General features: G+C 54.6%; 1 protein-coding gene across 1 annotated transcript in view; it reads left to right on the top strand.

The window, feature by feature from the left end:
• The window catches only part of PPP2R2C (protein phosphatase 2 regulatory subunit Bgamma), a gene marked incomplete at its 5' end in the record, with an annotated part of 133,319 nt that overhangs the window by 90,966 nt on the left and 18,877 nt on the right, over positions 1-23,476 (top strand). Inside the window, 2 exons of the mRNA XM_082653279.1 lie at positions 2,716-2,893; positions 18,795-18,959. Of these exons, the coding sequence (XP_082509405.1) occupies positions 2,716-2,893; positions 18,795-18,959 (343 nt within the window). The remainder of the gene's footprint in view (positions 1-2,715; positions 2,894-18,794; positions 18,960-23,476) is intronic.

Genomic DNA, 23,476 nt, shown 5'->3' with positions numbered 1-23,476 from the left:
AAAACAACGTTGCCGGAAGGAGGGGGGAGCAGACTGAGATGCTGAGACTTTGCTAGGCCAGCGATGCCCTGACCTTCTCCAGGAGCAGGTGTGGCTTGAGAGAGACTCCAGGGATCCCCAGGGCAGGTGGTGGCCACGCCCTGAGGGAAGGGAAGGCAAGATTCAGAGCTGACGTAGAATATCTGACACCGGCGGACATGCGGAAGGCCCCATAGAGGGGCCCAGACACACCAACACTGACAAGCGAGCAGACAGTCCCGAAGCACAGACTCAACACGAGAACCACTCAGAGCCAGGTGGGCATGCACACCGATACTGCATACACACACATGCACACTCGGGCACATGCATATGCACACTGACACACTCATGCATGCACACCCAGGCTCACACACCCGCACAGGCTCACACTGGGCACCCTGGTACATGAGAACATATGGCGGCTGCAGAGCTGCCTTGTACCAAAAGGAATGCTTAGTGCTTGCCCACCCCGACTGCAGCACCAAAGCTGTCACCTCCCATCTCAGCTGCCCCCCAGGGAGGGACATAGCTCATTTGTTCATTGACTCACCCATTCACTCATTCATCTGAAGACCTGTCTGTGCTGGGCCCTGGGCTGAGTACCAGAGATACAGAGATGAACATAAGAAGACACACAGCGCCCCTAAGTGCTGCCCAGTCCATTGGGGAAACAAACAAGAAGACAACAACTTACCACGTGGTCAAGGCCATAATGAGGGATTACAGGGCCTTGGGAGCCCCAGGGAGCCCCAGGCCCAGCCTAAGAGTAGGTGGGTTTGGGGGAGGTCCCCTGGGAGAAGGAGACTCTCTAGGGTCCCGCGTCAGCCTGTTTCAGCCCCTCCCCATATGTCACCTCCTGGTCATCCTTCCAGCCGGGCACCAGCCCCTGCTTCCCTGTCACTGTGTCCCCTCACCTGTTTTATTTTTCTTTAGAGCACCTACTGCTTCCTGAGACCACACACACACACACACACACACACACACACACACACACACACGTGTATCAGCCTATCATCTTCTCTCCCACGTGAGTGCAAGCAGTGGGTCCCCCTTCACCTGCTGCCAGCCAGTTCTGAGTGGATTCATGCCGTTCTACCTGGTGCTTGCTGCCCGGGGCTCAGGAGCCCTGCAGGTAGCTGACAAAGGTCTGCATCCCCCTTCACCGGAATCTGCTCTGTTCCTCACTCCGAGGATGGCCTTGCTGCCTCTCTCCTGGGCACAATTCCCACTGCCCCTGCAGCACCCCCTTCCCCCCACCCCCGTCCAGGCCCACTCTGGAAACTGTCTGTGTAAGCCCTGGCTCAGCCACCCCTAGTCACCCCCCGAGGAGGGGGAGGAGGGCACTGTGGACCGAGTGATGTTCCAGGCGCACTTGACCTGCGTCAACTCATGGAATCCTCACAGAAGCCCTGAGCAGGCACCAGCATTACCCAGTGTACAGATAAGGAAACTGAGGCCCAGAGAGGTGAAGGCCGCAATGGAGGTAACACCAGTAGGCGGCCGGGCAGGGTTGAAGCCAAAGTCAGGTTTCAGGTCCACACCTTTGCACCGTGACGCCCCGGGGGCAGTCACACCTGGCTTCTGGTCCTGGCTCTGTCATTTCCTGCCTCTGTGACTTAGGAAGCCCAGTTCATCTTGGCATCCAGTCTTCTCATCGGTCACATGGGGATGGCAATGCCAGCCCTCATTTTCTGGGGCTGGGCCAGGGAGAGATCAATGAGGCCGTGTCTGTCTGTCTGTACCTTTGAAGACCTTACAGTTTACTGGAACGGAGAGTCGTGCCCAAAACACCCCGCAGTGCACACCGAGAGCCCTGATAGCAGTGTGTGCAGCGTGCTGGGAGTGAGCAGGGGTGTGGCAGGCTGTACATCCAAAGGGCTGTTAACTCCAGATCTTGCAGGAGGAGTTGGGGTGAGCATTCTAGGCAGAGGGTGCAGAGAGAAGCAAAGCCATGCTATCTGACACTGTCTCTGGGAGTTTGTACGAGTTCCGCTAACACTAGCGGCTGTAACAGCCCCAGGGCAGAGTACACAGAAATGTATTTCTCACTCAAGGAAAGCTCCGGTATAGGCATCCTGGATGGCACACGGCTCTTCTGCAGGGACACAGGCTCTTTCCATCCCATGTGCCTCCATCCCTAAAGCCTGGATCCTCGCCTTCTGGCTGTGGAAAAGGAAGGGGGCGGAGAAGGCACAGCTGCCTCTTAACCGTTAAGCCTTGGCCCCCCAAGTGCCGGGCATCAGTGTGCTCACACCCTATTGGTCAGAACAGTCATGTGGCCACACCCAGCTGCAAGGGCAGCTGGGAAATGTAGTCCCTGCCTGGGCAGCCAGTTCCCCGTGACAAGGGGACACAAATGTTTGGCGGAAAATCTGGCTCTGCTACAGTACCTTCTCCTTCCATTTTAGAAATGAGGAAATTGGGGTGCAGAGGGGTTCAGCCATTCATTCAAAGTCACGCAGCAGGTTCAGAACCAATCCCAGGAGGCCAAGCAAAGGAGGCAGGCTTCCCTGCAGGGCTGGTGCCAATGGAGGTGGCCATGTGGCACTGCTTACTTCTGACACGGGCAGGATGGACACCCATTGGCGTGCTCTCCTGGCCTCTCCTTTTGATCACGTGGCCCTGGACGTTTCCTGCCAGCACCCCTCCCCCATCACCTCTCCCCTTGCTCTGACCGCCCCTCCTCCTCCGCAGGTGCCCGTGCTGAAGCCTATGGATCTGATGGTGGAAGTGAGCCCCCGGAGGGTCTTCGCCAATGGCCACACCTACCACATCAACTCCATCTCCGTCAACAGCGACTGCGAGACGTACATGTCCGCAGACGACCTGCGCATCAACCTCTGGCACCTGGCCATCACCGACCGGAGCTTCAGTATCCTTTCCTGCCGTGGCGCGGCCCCACCGTTGACGCCGCGGGCCGGGTGGCTCCCGGGTGGGACGTCCGTTGGCCTGCTGTAAGCCAGCTGGCTTGGGAGCTTCTGCTCTGTTCAGCCTCTTCAGCGGGGTGCCTCCTGGCTCACAGTGTGCGAATGAGGCCGAGGTTTGGAATCATGATGAGTTTATGAAAACTTTACAACTGTGGCCGCTGAGGGTTACATTTGACCCCTCGCCTCCTCCAGGGTGGCCATCATCCAGTCATCTGGGGGCCTCACTGGGGACCATGGAGGGGATGGAGTCCTGGGTCAGCCCTCCTGGGCAAGGAGTGGCCGACCACCCTGAGACAGTCGACTGAAGGCTTCTCTGGACCTTCCTCCCTGGGCCTGAGGCATCAGTGTTTGATGAACAACCTTGGGGTCCCGCCCAGGGCTTAGAGGGACAACTGGGGTGTCATAAGCCTAGCTGGATGGGGTCAAGGTAGGCAGCCCTGCTTGGTGGCCCCATGTGTCTGGGCAATAGGATTATAGGATTGACTCCGGCCCCCACTGACTGGTGAAGAAAGAACATGGGCCTGAAGAGGGGCCCAGGCTGAGGCTTGGCCCAATGAGGGCTACAGTGGACAGAGCAGGCAGGTTACTACCTACAGGTGTCACTACTCTACAGACAAATAACAACAGCAACAACAATAATAATAATAGTAATAATGCCCAGTGAGGCTCTGTGCCTGATAAACACGTGTTAATGTGAACTCGATTCATCCTCACAGTAATTCTGGGAGGTAGGTTCTTTACGATGAGGAAACTGAGTCACAGAGAGCCCGGGCTAACTTGGTTAGAGCTCACAGCAGCCAGTGGAAAGCTGGGTTCAAACCCAGGCCCTCTAGCCCCAAGTCCTCATTTCCAGCCTTTCCACCCAACTGCCCTTTGTGAAGGATGCTGCCCAGATGTGGAGTGGAAGAAGGTGGGATGACCCCCCCCCCAAGAGATGTCTCTGACTGTCCACTTGGTGCTGGGTGCCAGGTGGCCCTGGACACCCAGAGCTGAGACCATACAGCTCCTGCCACGAGAAGCTCCCAACACAGGGGATCGTGCCTGCTGTGCTGTCCTCTCACAGGTCAGGATTGGGCTGTGTCCCTTGGAGCAGAAGCCAGAACTGGGGGGGAGGGAGTGGGGCAGAGAAGGGAGCAGTCGGGGGGGGGCGCGGTTAGAGGAGAGAAGGAGTGACAAACGGCTTCTGGGGGGCCGAGAGCCAGAAACTGGCCAGAGACCACAGGGCAGGGAGACCTCGGAGCTGGGAGGGCTGAGAGCAAGCATCTGATATTCCCTGAGCCCATCAAGAGGGTGCGGGGCAAACGCCTGGGCTTCGGAGGAGCCACTGGGAGTCTCTGGGAGTCTGCTTCTACCACGTTAAGCTCTGTGACCTTGGCGAGTCACTGCACCCCTCTTGAGCCTCGGTCTCCTCCCTAACCGTTCCCCCATAGGACGGCAGCGTTCAGCGAGCCCCTGTGAGACACCCAACACCAAACCGGTGCTTAAAGCGTGTCAGGGAACATTAGCATCTGTTTCCTTCCTCCCTCCTTAGTGCTCAGGGCCTGGAAGGCAGAAGTGGATTGGGGTGGTCGGGAAGGTTCCAGGAGGAGCTGGGGCTGGAGCTGCTCTGAGGGGTGGGAACTCAGTCTGGCTGCATGGAGAGGGCCGGGCTGGGCTGGTCCTCTGCTGGACCCTCCATTCAGGCACAGACCCCAGCAGGTCCCACCCCTCCCTGGTGCTTAGACAGCAGCTAGTCAGGGGTCAGAACACCCCTCTCCAGCTGGCTCACGCAGAACAGACGTTTGCTGACTTATGGAACCAAGAGAGCTGCAGGTACAGATGGATCCAGGGGCTCAGACAGCGTCCTGGGGTGGCTCTCTCTGCTTCTTGCTCCTGATCTCTGCTCTGGCTTCAGCCTCCACATGGTGGTGAGCTGACACCAGCAGTCCAGGCCCCACCCTCCCAGAGTAAAGTCCAGGAGAAAAGAGACCCGCTGTCTCTGAACTGTCCCACCAAGTCCCCAGGTGGCACCCCGTGGGCTCTGCCTGGACCTCAGGGGCACCCCTGAACCCATTTCTGTTGGGGGTGCAATGCTCTGGTTGGCCAGGACCCTCCCTGGTGCCGGAGGGGTCAGCTCCACCTCCAGCAGTGTCTGAATCTGGGAAGGGTGGTCTCCTTGGGAGAAGCGCTGCTCCAGGAGCTGGGGGGCCCCTCGTGGTGGGCGGCACAGACAGACATCCACTGCCAGGTCTGAGGTGCTGACCTGCTTCCCAGCAGAATAACACGAGGAGTCACACAGGAGCTCCAGGTCTGCACACGGGGCAGGCGTGGGGCTCAGCTTCCTGCACAGCACCCTGCAGCTTAGAGAGCAGCTTGCCGTTCAGTCTCACTTGGCGCTCACAGTGATGTGAAAGCCGCCCATCAGTGGCAATGTTATCATCACCCAACTTTATGGATGAGGAGATGCAGGCTTGGGGAGACCGGGGCTTGGCCCAAAGTCCCCCCGCTGGGGACAGAGTCCCGTGGCCTGGCCCCGTGCTTCTTGCCTTGCCCTCGGGCTGCAGCCTTGGGACAGCGGCACCCACCCTCCTGGAGCCTGGGTTTCCTTATCCTAGGACTAGGGTGGGGACCGTAAGCCCTGACCAATTTATCTCCCTGGGCTATTATAAGGATTCAATGACATGGTGAATGCGGAGGCCCTTTAAAAATTGCAAAGCCCTGCAGCTGTGGAAGGGATTGTTTAATTTCATTCGTTTAACCATCAACTTCTCTTCTGTCCCAGGCTCCATGCTGAGCCCCGGGGACACAGGGACAAATAAAAGAAACTCAGCTTCTTCCTCAAGGGCCTCATGCACTGCTGGGAGACCCAGCCCTGACCTGGGTGGTACCAGCCGTGCCATCCTTGCTGTAACTCAGGTCTCCACACTGTGCCTGGGCTACCAGGGAGGACTGAGAAGGAGGCAGGGTTAGGATGCTCCCAGTGGCTTGAGGAGGCTACCGAAGGGCCCAGGGCACGCAAGGGTGACGTGATGAGGCAGGAAGGTGGGGGGCGCCCAGGACAGCTGCAGTGGGCCTGGCTGATGGTGTCAGTGCGGGACTTACTCCTGGGGACCACGATCTCCAAACATCGATCATTTGCAACCCTCCTTTGCAAGTGTTACTACGTCTGTACACCGTGCGTTCTCTCATTTACTTTTCCAATCTTTTTCTAATTTGTATTAATTTTCTTTAAGTCAAGTAGCTTTAAGTTTGCCTAAATAAATGCATTTTGAAAGGGACTTTAATTTACTACCATAAATGAAAGTGAAACATATATACCATAAATAGGAGGTAGCTATAGAGATAAATGCCGTGAAAAAAAAAAAGGGAATAAAATCCATCTTCAGCCCTGTCCAGTAGAACTTTCTGTGATGCTGGAGAAGTTCTCTATTTGCACTGTGTGGTATGGTAGCTTCCAGTCACGTGTGCCTATGGAGTACCTAAAATGTGGCTAGGGTGACCGAGGAACAGAAATTTTTATTTCATATAGGCTGAATGAATTCACATTTCGAGTTAAATAGCCACCTGTGCAGATCCGTAAATGCCACGTGTTAGACCCCGAGCCTAGTTCTTTCTGTCGGATGTGGGGGGATGAGGAGGTACTTCAGGTGTTAGAGATATGATCCCGCAAACAGAGAGCTTCTCCCTCGTTCAGCAAAAGGACTAGAAAGTATCAATAACTGAAAGCCTTGCTTGGTGTCTGAGTCTGTGTTCTGAAGACTGTTCAACTCCCTAACTGCTGTCAGGTAATAAGCTATCGATGCACCGTAAGCAGGGGAGCAGTACTGGTCACCTTGCAGGGGGCCCCCTGGGGCTGTGGGTGTATGTTGTGGGTGGAATGGATTCCAGCAGACAAGTCTGGAAGCCAGGAGACCGAGTAGATCCAGGGAGACATGGAGACGGGTAGGGTGGAGCGTGGCCATGGGCAAGAAGCCGGGAGGTAGAGCGATGGTTAAAATATAGACTTCGTAGATATGGGGCTGTATCATAACTGACTTTTGGACTAAGGTGGCCAGAGGACATTGGAACAGGTTAGTTGTTATTAAGAAAGAGGACTAATCCATCCCAGGACTGCAGGCAGACCTGCCCAGTCATTACTGTCAGCTTCACCGCCTAACACAGATTGTGCCCTGTCCACACGTTGGAGGGTACACCGTTCGCCAGTATATTTAGTGAGCACCTACTGTGTGCCAGGCCCTGTGCCCAGTGATTGAATTAAAGAGACAAAGATCCATGCCCTCCTGGAACGGACATCTAATTTAATGTTGATAAACCGTTAGTATAATAAACAAAGTATCCAGTACGTGAGCAGGCGATAAGTGCTGTGGGGAATGAGTGCGACCAGTGAGCACAGTCGTGTGAGGTTTTCTCCAGCCACGTTTTGCTGCATGGCTGCAGGGGCAGAGTAGGTGGAAAGGGAGCCAGGGTAGTGGGTTTGCAACGTGAAGATGCAGACATGGGGCTGATGGCGTATGCAAGGGAGTGAATATAATGGTTGGCTGCAGAAGCTAAGCCAGGTGAGGAGGTGACAGCTGGTGACCAGAGGGGAGCATCCGTGGCTTGGGGGTCCCCGTGGGATGCCAGAGGGGCTTCTCTGGCTGCAGATCTTGCCCCATAACTCTGTTAAACCTGTGTGTAGCCTTTAATTTTGTGAAAATGAATTGTTAGTTGATCAAAATATACAAATGTTTTGGCCCTTAGAGACAGGAGAGTGTGAGCATTACAGAATGCTGGAGACACCAGGGCCGGGCTCACAGCAGCCCTGGCCTGTAGAACCTAAGTACCAATTAGGCAGACAGAAGCAGCTGAGTGGAATCTCCAGGGTATGTGGTGGCTGTGGAAATGTCCCTTGATGAGATCAGTTCATCAGGGAATGATGTTGCACGAGGCGCTCCCCATGGCCTGCTGCGGCTTGGCGACCAGAGTGACAAGACACAGGGACCCAGAGCAGAGACACCTGGCACCGTCCCATGGCGTTCAGCCTCCCCTGGCAAGAAAGGTGTCGGGACTGTGGGTCGTAGGTGTGATGATGGGTCTGATAGCAGCCAAGTAATTAGAAAAGGCGTTTCATTTCCAACGTGGGAGGAGGCCAGAAAGGCAGCTGTGACTCCACGCTGAGCTGGGGAATTGCTCTGAATTTTGAAATACCTTTTAAGCAAGTACCTCCTGGGGGATTCTGGACCTAGGGGTTCACATTCCTTTAACTTTTGCTCTTCAATGTCTTGATTTGCCCTGGTGCTGCTGTTCAGTCCTCAAGGCCACTGGGAGTTTTCTGCTATGTAACCATCTCCTTGTGTCCAAATAGTAACACTTGCTACTTAGGCAGAATTGATTTTTAGCAAAGGTTTTTAAGAGAAGGGAAAACCTTTTTAATAAAGGAGAAAAAGTGTGCATTGTTTTCACCAGTAAGAATAGTGATGAAGCTGACTCAGAGGACCTTCCCTCTTCTAATTCTAGACTTGGCTGCTCTGAACAGAGGGAGAGGAGCCTGGTACTTCCTGAGCCTCTGCTGTGTGCCAGGCACATACATGGTGCAGCGCCTTTGTCTGTCACCGAGGCTTCCAGCCTCCTTCCTCTCTCTCACCCACAAAATGGAAAGAGGTGCCAAGCACTTTCCATTCTCCCCCGATGGCTCTGGAATCATGCCCTCCTCTCCGCTCGAACCAAGGCCCAGCTCAGGTCGTACCATTCCTGCCTGGACTGTTGCCTGAATCCCACCTTGCCCAGCCAGCTGGCCCTCTACAGAGCTTTGAGAGTGGCCCATCAGAGCCTCTGGTCTGACCACATCAGTCCCCTGTGTAGAGCTCTCGGTGGTCCCCAGCAGCATCTGGAGAATGTCCAGATCCCTCAACAGTGCCCAGCAGCTCTTGGTGACCAGCCTTTGCCCACCTCCCCAGAGTCCTGTGCATCAGGCTTGCCCACACCTTCACGTCACTGGGTTTCCCCTCGTGTTACAGGGGTGAGGGCAGTGCTCTGCCTTCTGCTGATGCTTCTCTGGAGGAGCCTTTCTCCCTCCTGTAGCCCGGCTGGCTCCCGTTTGCCCACATGCATCACTCACAGCCCCCTTTGCCTGGTCACCTCTGCTCTGTCCACTCTGCACCCCTCCCAGGCCGGTCCGAGTGCCTCTGGGCCCACACTCCCTGGTCACAGTGGGCTTTCATCATCTGTTAGTATGAATGCCTCCCCCATTTTCTGCTGAAACCCTTGGGATTAAGAGCCCAGGCTGAGCCCTTTCTGTGTCCCCACCCATAATGCAGGGCCTGGCACATCGTAGGTGCTTATGAATGGTTGTAAATGGTGACTTTGGAGGGAGGAAGTTCACAGTTTCCATCTGGTCTTAGGATATAGATGCCTCCTTGCAAACCTGGGCTCCAGGGTCGGGGGCTCCGAGACCCCAGACACTAAAGAGAAGCGCTCTGGGCTCCGGCAGAATTGGGCTCAGACTCATTGCTTTACCTCCTTTGTCATCGATTTCCATGACTGCAAAATGGGCCAAATTCCTTATCATGTGGATATTGTAAGGAGTAAAGGAATCATTCCCATAAAGGGGCCTGGCAGTTGGCCGGTATTATTTTCTCCCTTAGACGGTGGCCCCTCAAATACTTAAGGCTGTTTCTCATAAGTCCCTACATCTTCTCTGGTCACTGAAGCCCTTTTTCCCCAGTGCTATCTCCACATCTGTTGAAACAACCTCTCAGTCCTTTAATGCCAACATTTTGAGGCTCTTAGGCGGCACTGGGTGATTTTTCTTGAGTTTGAAGCATCTTAAAGGTAACAGATTGCACAGGAGGCCTCAGCTGACGGACCTCTGCTTTATTTTTAGCACCCAGAAACTTCTAAAGATGGTTCAGTTGATTTTTCTCCCCACTGAGCGATTTCTCATGGTGGAAGCTGGCATCACACCAAGGCTTAGCCTGGAACAAATTCCTAATTCCCATTTATGGAGCAGGTGCTGAAGCTAGGCTGGGTGTTGAAGCGGTTCCAAATCTCGGTCAGCACTCGGCCACCTGTGGACTGGGCTTATTTTCTGCACAGGGAGCTGAGGAGGGGACCGACCAAGGCCCCTCCATGTACCAGACTCTGCTGGCCAAAACCCTAGAGCCTGGGGTTCAACCCTGCCTTCAACGCTCACACAGCGACCCTGCCAGTCACTCAGGCCTTGTGAGCCTCACTTTTCTCCTCCATTCAAAGGGGTGTTCCTCCTGTGCTGGGGGCTGTGAGAGCAGCACGGCCGGTGAGCATAGGGGCTGATAGGCTATAAACACAGGACCTATACCAGCCCATGACCACCGTCAAGCACCTCTCAGGCTGCCTCTTTTCATTCTCCCACAGATAAGGCAAGTGGGGCGAGTCTGCTTAGAAATGCCCTGAGTCTGAATCTCCAAAGTCAGCTTTTCACCCAGAAAGCATGTTGTTAAACTGTTATCAGCACCACTGCTTTGGGGGCTCGGCAAGGCCAGGCAGTTTGTTGGGTGCCGCGGCGGCCGATGGCTCCTGTGCGCTGTCCATGGTGCTGACCCCATCCGAAACCAGAGCTGCGTCCCACCATCACCCTCACCACTTCCCACACCACCTTCACCTCTTACTGAGCGCTTACTCTGTGCCGGACAGCACTCTGTGACCGTGCACATATTCACCTATGTAATCCGCCCGACATCACTGTGGAGTAGACAAGATGAACAACCCCCTTTTACCGGGGAGTAAACTAAGCCACAGAAAGGCTAAGTAATCTACCAAGAGTCACCCAGCTGGCAAGGACACCAGTCATACTGGATTAGGACCCACCCTAATGATCAGGACACAGACATATACAGAAGGATGACCACATGAGGACACACAGAGAAGATGGCCACCTGCAAGCCAGTGAGAGAAGCCTCGGAAGGAGCCAACCCTGCTGACACATTGATCTTGCACTTTCAGCCTCCACAACTGTGAGAGAGTCATTTCCTATTGTTTAAGCCACCCAACTGTGGCATTTCGCTATGGCGGCCTGAGCAAACTAAAACAGAGGCACAGGTAGCCAGGAACCTCCCGTAGGATCTGACTCGATGAGGCCAGATTGTTCACAGTTCATGTTTGTAGCCAGGTCATCTTTTGGAGAAAATTTGCTGAAAAAAAGCAGCTTTGCTGGCCACACCCCAGCGAGACTGCCTCCCTGTGCAGGAGGCCTACAGGCCCCTCCACACTAGCGTCCTTGGGGGGCCTGTGTAGGGCACCTCGGGCGGTGTGGCCTTTGGCAGAACCGCCTCCATCCTTACTCCGCAGCTGCCTGGTCGCCATGGTAACAGTCCCTCCCCCCCCTCCTGAGCGTGTGCTCCTACCAGGACATCTGGATAAACCACACTTTGCTCAGTTCAACCAGTGGAGCTCAAGGCCACGTCCTTCTCCTCATGGAGCCCTTGCCCACTCTCAACACCCAGCTTGCCCAGGATACAGCCAGTCCGGTGAGCCCTAGCAGCAGGGCCTTTGCGGGTGCTGACCCCGGGGGAGAACTCCACATTGTGTGGAGGTGCAGTCACTCCAGGATAGAGTGGGCAGTGGCAGGAACACCGGCTGGAAGTTCAGAAGCCAGGATTCCATCCTTGTTCTGCCTCCACCTCTGGCCCTGGGCCGGTCACCTCCCCACCCTCATCTCCCTCTCCTCCTTCGTGGGATTGGAGGGTGGGCGGTCCCTTCCGCAGGGACATCCAGGTGCCCGACCTGAAAGGGGCTGCCCTCACCAGCCCTCCAAGGGTTTGAGTGTGTTTCGGAGCTCAGTTACTTGCTGTGTCTTTACAAGCGTTTGTCGTGGCATAGCCGCTAAACCCCGTCACAGTAGGTGATACCTGTGTAATTCTCTGGCAGTTATGGAGTGCTTTACAGACCTGTTTCTCGCTGGAGCCCCTCGGTGGAACGAACCAATGATGTTTATTCATTTCACGTGCCTGACTCATTTTATGGTCAGCGGAGATTTGCCCGGGAGATGGGTGATGGCCCTCGTACCGGTGCTCCTGGGATAGGTAAGGGAGACCAAGGCTCTGAGAAGTGCACCTCAGACCTCAAAGGAGTGAGGGCCACAGCAGCATAGCCACCTTCTCTCCAAAGTTTCAGGACCCTCCCAGTGGGATCCCACAGAGCGGCGTGGCTTGGAACTGATCGGCCATGGTGCCTGGGGCTGGTGTCACCCCACTGGCTTCAGGACACCAGGCGATGCTCTTGGCAGCAAGAGATGAAGGAGTTTCTATAAAAATCTCTGCAAAGCTGATGACTCTGCAAAGGCTCACCTGGATTACATTCCTGTGTCCTTGGCAGTAAGAACCACAGACTTCCTTCTGGAATGGAACAGGACAAACCCGCTTCTGCGCTTTACTGACCCCCAGGCGTCTTGCACACTAGCAATAAAGGGGGGCTTCTGTTACAACAGCAAGATTGCAATCCCTCTTCTAAACCTGGGCTACTTCTCCACCAGCGGGGAGAGGTGGGCGCATGAATCCACCAGTTTATAAAGCTTGATGGGAACACGGCCACACCCATTCATTTCCGTATTGTCTGTGGCTGTTTTTGCATCACAGAAGGGGAGTTCAGCAGCCTGGACAAGATGAGATCTTGTGGCCTGCTAAACCTAAAATATTTCCTCTGGCCGTTTACAGAAAATGTCTGCCAACCCCTGGTCTAGAGGGTGACATGTTTGCTCATTCACACTTGGCCACTGAAGGAAAAGGGGACTGGAGCCAGACAGCTGCCCGAACCAGAGCTATCTTCCCAGGCCCCCGGGTGCCCCAGGGAGGCGGCAGCCCCTCCTGCCCACTTGTCCACGCTCCTGTGGCTGTGTTTTTCCTCTCGTGTTCCTGGAGCCTCAGCTCACACTGGTCCAGAGAAGCTGAGTGACTGGCCCAAGGGAGGCGCCGCATGGATCTAAGGCAGATTTAAGCCACTTGCCTGCAGTGTTATGCCACATGCCTTCTTAGGAGTTCACTTCCAAAGCACCTACTCCTTGCCAGGCCCTGTCCTCAGCACATCACGTGCACCATCTTAATTAATCCTACCGCTACCCTAGGAGGTAAGGCGTACCATTGCCATTTTGAACTTGGGGTAACTGAAGCACAGAGAGGTTTAGAAACTTGCACACACAGCTAGCAAGCAGACAGAGCCCGGATTCAGCCCTAGGCTGTCAGGGGCCGGAGTTCTCGTCCCCACTCTGCTTTGCCTCCCAAGTCACAGCACACTGTATACTGCATATTGCAGGTTCCGGAACTCAACTTAGTTCCAGTCCCAGGCTGGTCCCCCTCTGCCTGGCCCCGAGCAAGTGGCTTCTCTTTGCGGAGCCCCCATTTCCTCATCCACAGGAAGGGGGGGCACCTCACTCACACATGGAGAGGATTGAACAGACACAGATGTGAAGCCATCTGATCAGCCCGCAGGGCATCTCAGGTGGGCACAGGTACCAGTCTGGTATAAACTGGAGCTTGGGGTATAAACGATCTTGCCTGCACCCAGATGAGTGAAACAGATGATAGGTCAGCCAGTATTTGCAGCCTGAACAGAAGGCCTTCTCTTGTGGGTGGGGAGCAGGGGAACCCAACCCCCATTTTAGGGAGTTCACTCTAGCTGAGACTGGGGGGCTAACCAGAGGCGGGGAGCCCCACTGAGGCTTAGGCAGCCTGGGCTTAGGGCCAGAGCAGAGGGATCTCCAGGTGGACGAGCACAGGCCACGGAGGCAGGTTGGATGTGATGGAGGGAGAGGGAGGGATCCAGAAGCTGCCCTGATTCCTGGCTCTGCGTTTCGGGGCTGGGGCTGCTAAAACAGGGAACTGCAGGGAAAGAAGAGGTCTGGAATGGAGGTAGAGGAAGCTGTCCGTGATAACTAGCATTGCACCTGTGTCTTTTCCCCAGCTTCCAGGAAGCAGACTGGGTGTCTGAGTTCCCAATGGATGCCATAACTTCCCACAAACTGGGCAGCTTAAAACAACAGAAATCTATCGTCTCACAGTTCCAGAGGCCTGAAGTTTGCAGTTAAGGTGTTATCAGGGCTGTGTTCCTCTGAAGCCTCCTGGGGAGGATCCTTCCTTGCCTCTCCTAGCTCCTGCAGCCCAAGGCATCACCCCAGCCTCTGCGTCAGATGCCACATGGCCTTCTCCTCTGGGTGTCTCTGTTTCTCCTTCCGTGTCTCTTATAAAAACACTTGTCATCAGATTTAGGGCCCACCCAGGTAACCTAGGAAGACCCCATCTTGAGATCTCAACTTGATCATATCTACAAAGACCCTTTTTCCAAATACAGTCACATTCACAGTCTCTGGGGGTTAGGATGTGGACATGTATTGGGGTTGGGGGGGCAGGGGGGAGGCACCATTCAACACACTGCACTGGAGAAGAATACATCGCGCCCAGCCAAGGGGTGTGGACCGGAGCTAGTCTACCTTCTCCCTTCATCCTCTGCGCGTGACCTGCTCCCCTCTCCGCCTACCTGTGTCTGACAAACTTTCCTAGGAGGGAAAATCATTCTTAGCTGCCAAAGTGTGATTGAAAGTTAAGCAAAAGCCATCAGACACTTGGAGTACAACTAGATGGGAAAATAGAACATGAATAATTCATCCAGCTTTGCCAGGGGGCGGGGGGCTCCTTCCCAAGAGAGGTCAGTCCTGCCATGAAAAAAGCACTGGCTACACGTGGGATTCATGCAGCTGCTTCTGAAGTGGGCATGGGGGAAGCCACCTGTGGGTTAATCCTCGAAACGAAAGCGTGCTCCAGGGTCATACTCAACCCCTGATTTTGCAGATAGGGGAAACCGAGACTTACAGATGGAAGTGACTTCTGCATGTGGAACTGGACATTCCAGAGAGAGGTAAAACCAGACCCTGGCCCAAGGCCCCCAACTTCCAACCCAGCACTGGTCCTGCCAAAGTCCAGGCCACTGTGTATGGTCAAGTGTCTCAAAGTCCACAGGCATGTGGCCACTCAGGTGGGAGTCCCGGAGGAGTGTTTGTGGTGTCTGTTTGGGACGTAATTACCGTGCTCTGGAGGCTTCTCCGCACCTACTTCGCTGGTCAGGAGTCCGTCTCCAGGCCCCTGCTCTGTGATGTGGCCATGGGGATTCAGTAGGGACAGCCCCTCTCGATAATTTGGCTCTCACACACCCGATGGCCAGTGAGGAGCTGGGCACCCACAGGGAGATCCTCGTCCTGTGACGAGCAGAGCCAGAGGTCTTGGAGAAGCCGTCCCGGGACTGGGTGATGGTGGACCCGGTTGGATGGCCACGCCCTGAAGGATGCTGTGCTGTCCTGGAGGTGCTGGGTCAGGCTGTGGGCCCTGGGATTCAGAGGCACACATTGGCCATGACTGTGCTTTTGTCTTCCTCCCCCAGCATCAGGTGGAAAGGAAGCTCTGTGCTTCACATCATCTTTCCCCAGCACCCACTGTATCCAGTCCTTTGTTTGAAACAGCAAGAGAGATTCCCCGAGTGATGTGTAGGCTGTAAGAGCCGTGGTCCACGGCTGTTGATGGGACCCAGGCATTGGAGACTCTGTCTCCTCAGCCCATGCACAGGGTCCCCGGTCCACGTGGGTTCCCCCCTTGGCCGACTCGGTGTAGCCCTGGTTCAGGCATGTTAGCTGTAGAGCCTGCAGACATGACTGAACCCCGCAGATTAGCCATCATGGCCTCGTTCAGAGTTCTAGCAAGTGTTTGCAGAAGGCAGGCCAAAGCTGAACATGGTTGTTGTGAGGCGGTCAGGGGCGGTTGGAGTGCCGGGGGTCACGGGAAACAGGCAGCAGGAAGCATGTGCACTGTAATCAGGCAACACCCATTTGCTTGGCTTTGGCCCCTATGTGAGCCTGGAACCAGCGTCTGGGGGCCTGAGAGAGGAGCCTTCACGCCACCACACTGCCCTCTCTCTGGCCACTGGCGTCCACAGCCTCCCAGGTTAGAAAGATGGTTCATAAACCCCATTTTCGGTCTCCACGAGCCAGAGTTCAGACATCATCCTCTGATCCCTTCTCTGTTGGGCTGGATTCCAGAACATCTTGAGGCCGGGAAGGAAAGAGTTTGGACACTGACGCAGTCAAGAGGGTTAGGTGACCCTGAAGTAACAATCAGAAAGTCTCAGAGGTGACAAGAGCCTGCTGATGGGCCCTGAGGCTCACGGCACAGCACGTGCTGGCTCTCAGACCTTCAGCCTGGAAGTGACACGCAGCACTTGTCACTTCTGCCCTCCATTCATGGGCAAAAGCAACAAGTCACAACGGCCCGAGCCCCCTCAGGCCGCGTGACGGGTCTCCCTGGGATGCTGAGGGAACCACCTACAAGGCGAGGCATCTTCACTCCCTGCGGAGGGTATAACCCTGGGAAACACGGTAAAAACCCACGTCCCCTGACAAGCGACACAACCGGGACTCAAACCTGACCTGCGTGCCCTAAGGCCCGGCACTTCTGTTTCTCCCAGGCCCTCTTTGGCTTTTGTGTCCCAAGTCCTGTGGGAGAACCTCAGTCCCCGTTTGCAGAACATCTGACAGGTGCTGTAGTCACGCGCATTTCTTAAACGACGGCACTTTTTCTCCAGACACCATTTGAAGTTCAGTAGGAAACTGAAGCCGTTCTCAGCAGGCAGAGCCCATGGGACGTCACCAGCGGGGGCTCAGGCTGAGAAGGATGGGGCTGCAGGTTGATGTGGATGGAATTCACATTCCAGAAGTCTTGGCTCTTTTTCTCTCTCAACCTTTAGTCTCACTTTTTCATGATTTAATCTCTGCTTCTTATCGTACCAGAAAACCACAGTTTCCTGGGAAACCAATTCAGGCACTGACGACATAGCTCCTTTTTTCCCTCTCTTTCTATTTTGATGTGATTCTAAGTTTCTGGTTATTGGTGTGCTTCTAGCAAGCAAGATTTGAGCATCTGCACAGAGAGCCTCCTCTGATTGCACAGATTCAACCATCTTTTCTGATGTTTTATAAATTTTACTGTTTATAGAAGTCAGAAAATGCCTCTTTCTTACTGAGAGAGGAAGCAGCCTGGGGCAGGTGGAGGAGGGGGTGCTGACAGCAGATGAATGTCAGAGTTTCAATCAGTATTTTCCAGATAATAAAAAATAGGGCTTCCCTGGTGGCGCAGTGGTTGAGAGTCCGCCTGCCGACGCAGGGGACACAGGTTTGTGCCCCAGTCCAGGAGGATCCCACATGCCGCGGAGCGGCTGGACCCGTGAACCATGGCCGCTGAGCCTGCGCATCTGGAGCCTGTGCTCCGCAACGGGAGAGGCCACAACAGTGAGAGGCCCGCGTACCGCAAAAAATAATAATAATAATAAGAGCAACTGACATTCGTTGAGCTCTGCGATGTGTTAGGCAGTTGCCAAGGGCTTTGCCTCTTCTCATCTTCACAGCAAACCTATGAGGATAGAACTGTTAGCCCATTTTACAGATGAGGAAACTGAGGCATGGGGAGCTGGTTGGATGGTGGGGGGACTCACCCAGGATCACACAGCCAGGAGGTGGCAGAGCTGGCATTCTCTGAATCCAGAGCTCACGTGAAAAGAAGAGGGAGGAGGGGGCATTTCCATAAGAGGGAACAGGCTGTGCAGAGCCCCCATGGGGCTGGGGAGACCAGAGACCGAAGGTGTCGCTGTTCGAGAGGAAAGTGCCTTTAGGGCAGAGCGACTAGTAGGATCTGAAGCCAGAAAGGTAGAGAGAGGCCAGGGCATGCCAGGCCTTGGATGCTACAGCAAGGGGTTATGATTTGCTGTTGTAGGCAACAGCGAATGGACAGGAATCCAGCCTCACCACTTACTGCTGAGTCACCCTGGACAAGTTGTTTACCCTCTCTGGGCTCCAGCATTTCAGTCAGAGATACTTCCTTTCCAAGCAACAAAATTCTTGACGCTAAACAGAAAATGGACTTATTGGGTCCTATATTTAACCGTCCAGCGGTTACCGTTTTCGGGTGAATCCTCACCCAGGATTCTAACGGTACTGACAGATCTTCCTCTCCATCTACTCTGTCTCCGGGGCGGTCTGCCCCTGCCCCAGGCTCCGGGTTTCCCCTTGTCATGGCAGCAGATACAGTCCCTTCCTCTCCACACCACCCAGCCCGCAGAGGTGATAGAGCTGCATCCCAGCGTTCCCAGTATTCCAAGTCTGGAGCCCCTCCCCTGGCACATCTGACACCAGATGCTTATCCCTCGTGGTGACTGTGAGTGGGAATGGAAGGCACAGATTAGAGCTGAAAACCCAGAAAAGCAGAGAACCTTTTCCCCAAAGCAGAGTCTTGATGCTGTGGGCGGAAGGGAGTGGGTGCGGGTGGGGGGTGGGGGAGGGGGAGGGGAGAAGGGGGAGGGCGGGGCGGGGGCGGAGGGGAGCCAACCGATACCTGTCCACTCAGCTCAGACACGATTCACAGAGTGACGGGGAGAACTGCAGTTGTTCACCTAGTGTGTCCACAGCCCCGCATGTAGTAGGCACTCAACAAATGCTCCTGGCCTCCTGCTTGGCAACTGAAAGAGGAGGGGCAGAGGGGAGAAGCCTCAAGGGTTGCCCTGCGTGGGGCCGGGCGGCGGATGGGCACTGGCTGGAGAAAGGGCACAGGTCAGGGAGGAGGCGGCAGTCCCGCCTTATGGGAACAGTGGGCAGGCATCCAGAAGGGACAACCAGCAGTTGTTCGACGGCAGTCGGGTCTGCAGCTTGGGGACTGCGTGGCGGGGTGTTTGTCCAGGAGTCTCAGGAACGGAGCCAGCTCAGATGCGGGGTAGGTGGGTGTGCCGACGAGAGGCGTCGGGAAACCCGAGGGTCTCCGAGCTGGGAAAGGCAGAGCCGCGAGGGCGCCCTTCCTTCACCGCCCCTTCCTTGACTCGGCCACCCAGACATCGTGGACATCAAGCCGGCCAACATGGAGGACCTGACGGAGGTGATCACCGCGTCCGAGTTCCACCCGCACCACTGTAACCTCTTCGTCTACAGCAGCAGCAAGGGCTCCCTGCGCCTCTGCGACATGCGTGCGGCCGCCCTGTGCGACAAGCACTCCAAACGTAAGTGCGCATGCCCGGCGGGGCATGTCTGGGTCTGCACTTGTTGGAGCTGCAGTCCCCCGTCCACGAGCCCCAGGGCTCCTCCAGCGGAGCCCTGGGAACAGCCCCTCTCTGTGTGCCGAGCCTTCTCCTGAGGGCTGAGGTGTCAGCACTCAGGGTGGCGAGGGCAGATCTCCCTCTCTGGGTGGAGCGAGGGCCAGCAGGGCACACACAGCCATCCAGGCAGGCTGTCTGTACCTGCCATGCTCCAGGCACTATTCTTGACACGGGTGCAGCAGGAACCAATGGGCAGACAATAAACTCCTAACTAGGTGATGTGATGTCCAGAGTGGTGAGTGGTGTAAACAGCCGCCAGAAAAGCAGAGTATAGGGAGGGTCACGTCAGTGCCACTGACTGAGGAGGTTACAGAGGAACAGCCTCTCTGAGGTGCTGAAGAAGTGCGCCATGCAGATCTCTGGGGGAAGAATCTTCTAGAAGGGGGACACTGCAGGGGGCAAGGCTCCAAGATGGGAAGGCACCAATGTGGCCAGATGATGATGTCTGTATAATGGAATATTTAAAATACTGACTTAGGAGGTTTTTAATGACGTGAGGGAATGATGTTTAAAGATTCCATGGGGGAGAAAAGCAAGGCAATGACTACTTCACTGAAAGAATGGAAACAGAAAAGCATGGGAAGAAATACTTCCAGAAATTGTCCCTGAGTGTGTGTGCAGGAAGGATGGAATTTAGGGAGAATAGAGATGGTTTTGTGTCCGCCCACGCTGCTTGAATGACGTTCTTCGTGGGCTGGATGTGAGAGTCAGAGCCCCTCTTGGCTTCTGTAACTGTGTTAGCTGGTTCCCTGGGGTCTGAACAAGCAGCCACCCACCAGGGCGGCCACCACTCATACATTTCCCCAGCGCAGGCACAGAAGCATAGATTCCAGGCACGTCCTCATCATACGCCCGGTGGTGTGGAGCTGCATGTGAATCAGCCCACAAAGTCAAGTGCAAGAGCTGTAACTTTATTTTGATGACTCAACTCCATTGAATTTCTCGTCCCCTCTCCTGGGGCTGTGATGAGCATTAATTAACTATAGGGCCACGGAGGAGTCTGCCTCTCGAGAAGTTCCAGAAGGCTTTGGCACGGCCAAGGTATGAAGGGAGGGACATCGCGCCTTTTGACTACCAGGGGCTTTTTCAGTGGCTGGTGACACTGAGGCCAGGAAATTTTTGCATAAATGCAAAAAGTATGCTTTTGGCATAAATGTTCCTAGATGAAGTTGGCCTTTAATTTTCTTTGCCTACACTCTTTGCCCAATTTTATTAAGAAGATTGTTCTCTTGTAAAATGAGCTGGCTGATCTCTCTTTTTTCCCTAGAATATTTAGTATAATATGTCAGCTCCTTGAAGTCTTAGTAAAACTCAAGTGTAAATCTTTTTTGATTATTGGTTTATATAGGTTTTCTATGAGAGTTAATTTGCATCAAAAATGTATTTTAAATTTTTCTAGAATTTTCTTTTCATTCTCAAACTCAATACTTTGCACTTTCTCATTAATGCCAGTGACAGGATTGTTCATCAGTCTTTGTACAATACATTGCAGCTTCTGTTTTCCTTCCTTCATTTAATTTGCCATAAGTTGTGAGTAGAGGAGATATCTGCCCTGCTGTCTGCTTTCTCCAGATCGCGTTTGTTCTTAGCCCTTGTCTGGCAAGCAGACGATTGCCAGTTAGGTAGTTATTTTTAATCAGAACAAATGGTTGTTATTGGAGCCAGGTCTCTTTATAAGGAGACTTGGAGGTTAGGACCCATTCTTTGCATCTCACTTCTATATATTTACTTAGTTACTACTCAGAACTCAGGGGATGGCTGATAGAGACACCCCCAGAGATGAATGGTCACAGCATCATTTTCTCAACAGATAAGACCGTGATTTTCTGTTCTCTGAAGGAAGGGCGTCCCGGATCACAAGTGGATCACGTGTTGACTTCTGCCGTTGGGCAGATGAGGAAACCGAGGTCAGAGAAATGCAGTGGCTTCCCCAGGCTCCTCCCCGTCAAGGGCAGAGCCAGGAAGCATGGGCTGCTGCTACCCAGCCCACAGCTTGCTGTCTTTCTCCAAAGCAGTAGAAATCTGGGTCTTTTGTCTGCTAGTCATTATGACAGGGTAACCATGGAAACGACTGTGCTTGAATCCTCAAAATAGACAGTTATTTCTGCTTTTCACAGCACAGAGTCTGCCAAAAGGAAGGGCTGTGCCGAAGCACGAAGATTCCCTAGAATAGGTGGTAATGACAATTGCTCCCCCTGGTGGAACCCCTATTCTATGACAGCCCGATGCTGGTTGAAGCAGGAACCGCAGTTAACATTGGTCAAGGGCTTGCTACACACCAGGTGCTGCTCGAAGTTTACATCTCATTAAGTTCTGAGAGCTACCCTATGATGGAGGTACTCGATTATTCATTTTATAGATGAGGAAACCGAGTGTATTGGTTTCTTCTGGCTGCTGTAACAAACAGTGGCTGAAAACAACACAGATATATTCTTTTACAGTTCTAGAGCGCAGAGGTCTAAAATTTAGGTGTCGCCAGGCCTGCATTCCTTCTGGAGGCTTTGGGGGAGAATCCGTTTCCTTGTCTTTTCCAGCTTCTAGAGGTCACCCACGATCCTTTTCCATCTTCAAAATGCATCACTCCAACCCCTGCTTCCATCATGCCATCTCTTCTTCTGCCTTTGACCTTCCTCCTTCTCTCTTATGATTACAGAGGGCCCACCTGGAGAATCCAGGATAATCTCTGCAGCTCGAGACCCTTAACTTAACATCTTCAAAGTCTTATCATGTGAGGTAGCATGTACAGGTTCTAGGGATGAGGATGCGGCCGTCTTTGGGGGCCATTATCGTTTATCACAGAGGCACAGAGAGGTTAAGACATTTCCCTAAGGTCACACAGCTAGGTGGAACCAGGATAGAGGCTCCAGTAGTCTCATGCCTATCAGCCTGTGTTCTTTCTCACTTAATCTTCACAGAAGCCTTGAGAACAAAGAACTCTTATGGAAACTGTGGATGAACCAGTTTCATTTAAAGGGTCTGGGTGGGGTAGACTCCCAGGACTCATCCCTGGTAATGGATCTGGGATAGAAAGACCAGACCTAGCCCCCCTCTGTTGGAGAGGCTCCAGATATCTGGGGGCAGAGCCCGGGTAAAGCCCCCATCAGAGGGCACAGCCAGGGCCTTGTAGCTGGATCCTGAGGCCCGTGTGGCAGGAGCAGAGTCGGGGGAGGTGGGGTGAGGTTAGAGGCGCACGGAGAGAGGAGGCTCCACGTGTGGAGAGCAGAGGGTCCACATGCAGAGGACTTTACAGACCATGGCGGGGGCTCTGGGTTTACTCTGAAAGGACAGGAGCCACAGGGGGCTTTGCCTGGCTGTGTTTTAATAGGAGCCCCCTGGCTGCTGAGAGGAGGGCGGAAGTGGGGGCCAGCTGGGAGATTAGCCCAGTAACCCAGATGAAGGATGCTGACGCCCCGAGCGGCCTGGGTGCGGTGAGTGGAGGGGGTCGGGTCGTGCATCCGCACGGAAGGTCAGCTTTGCCCACGGACTGAATGGAGAATGGAGAGTGAGAGAGGGTGAGGGGTGGCCGCAGGCTTTGTGCAGAGAGAGGGCGCCTGGCTTTATGGAGCAAGCAGACTGGTAAGTAAATGGGAGCGTGACAGCGGGCAAGTCTCTGAAGGCTGTGCGGCTGCTCTGATGTGGTCAGCTTTAAATTAAGGTGGTCGGAGGAGGCATCTCTGCACCTTGAAGAATGAAAGAGTGAGCCTGGGACGAGAGGCGGCAGAGGGAAGGGGGTGAGGGGCGTGCCGCGAGAGGGGCTTGGCTGCAGTGGGGTGAAGGGACAGCGGGGGACCACAGTTGGGGTGGACGTTATTTTGTCCAACGGGGTCCATCACACGGTGCTGAGCAGGGGACAGTTATAAGCAGAGAGTTCATTGTGCCCACCGCCTTAGAGTGACTGCCTGTCCTGGCCCTGCTGCACGGCCTCAGCCTTCCCGCTGGCAGGGTGGCAGGGGCGGGAAGGTGGCCTCGCAGGAGGCACCTCCTCCAACAGTGGCATCGTGCGGGAGCGACAGGTACCCTGTGATCCACAACCCCACTGCTTCTCCCTCTGCTGCAGGGACCACCTCCCTACCGCAGCTCCTCCTGGAGCCCAAGGTGGGAAGGTGGGACTAGGCTGGATACGTGTGCTCGTCATTCAAGTGGAGGTTCTCGTATGATATCAGAGCAGAGGAGGGACCCGTTGCCAGGGCAGCCAGGAGGAAGGACTGGGCAGGACCCGTCTGCTCCTTCAGGCCCGTCTCCTCCTGTGCTCTCCACCTCCGCAGACTGCAGCCCCACTTCCGTATGTCCGTGTTTCTCTCCAGGGTTTCACTGCCCTGCGCCATTGTCCCAGAGCGTATGGCTCAAGCCAGGGCAGTTCTTCCATCAGCCCTGAACCTCCCTTCATCCCAGCCCCATCTGATCAATTCTGCCTGCTCAGT

Source organism: Grampus griseus (assembly GCF_964374135.1).
Source record: "Grampus griseus genome assembly, chromosome: 4".
NCBI classification, from domain to species: domain Eukaryota; kingdom Metazoa; phylum Chordata; class Mammalia; order Artiodactyla; family Delphinidae; genus Grampus; species Grampus griseus.
This window is presented reverse-complemented; position numbering and strand designations above follow the sequence as displayed.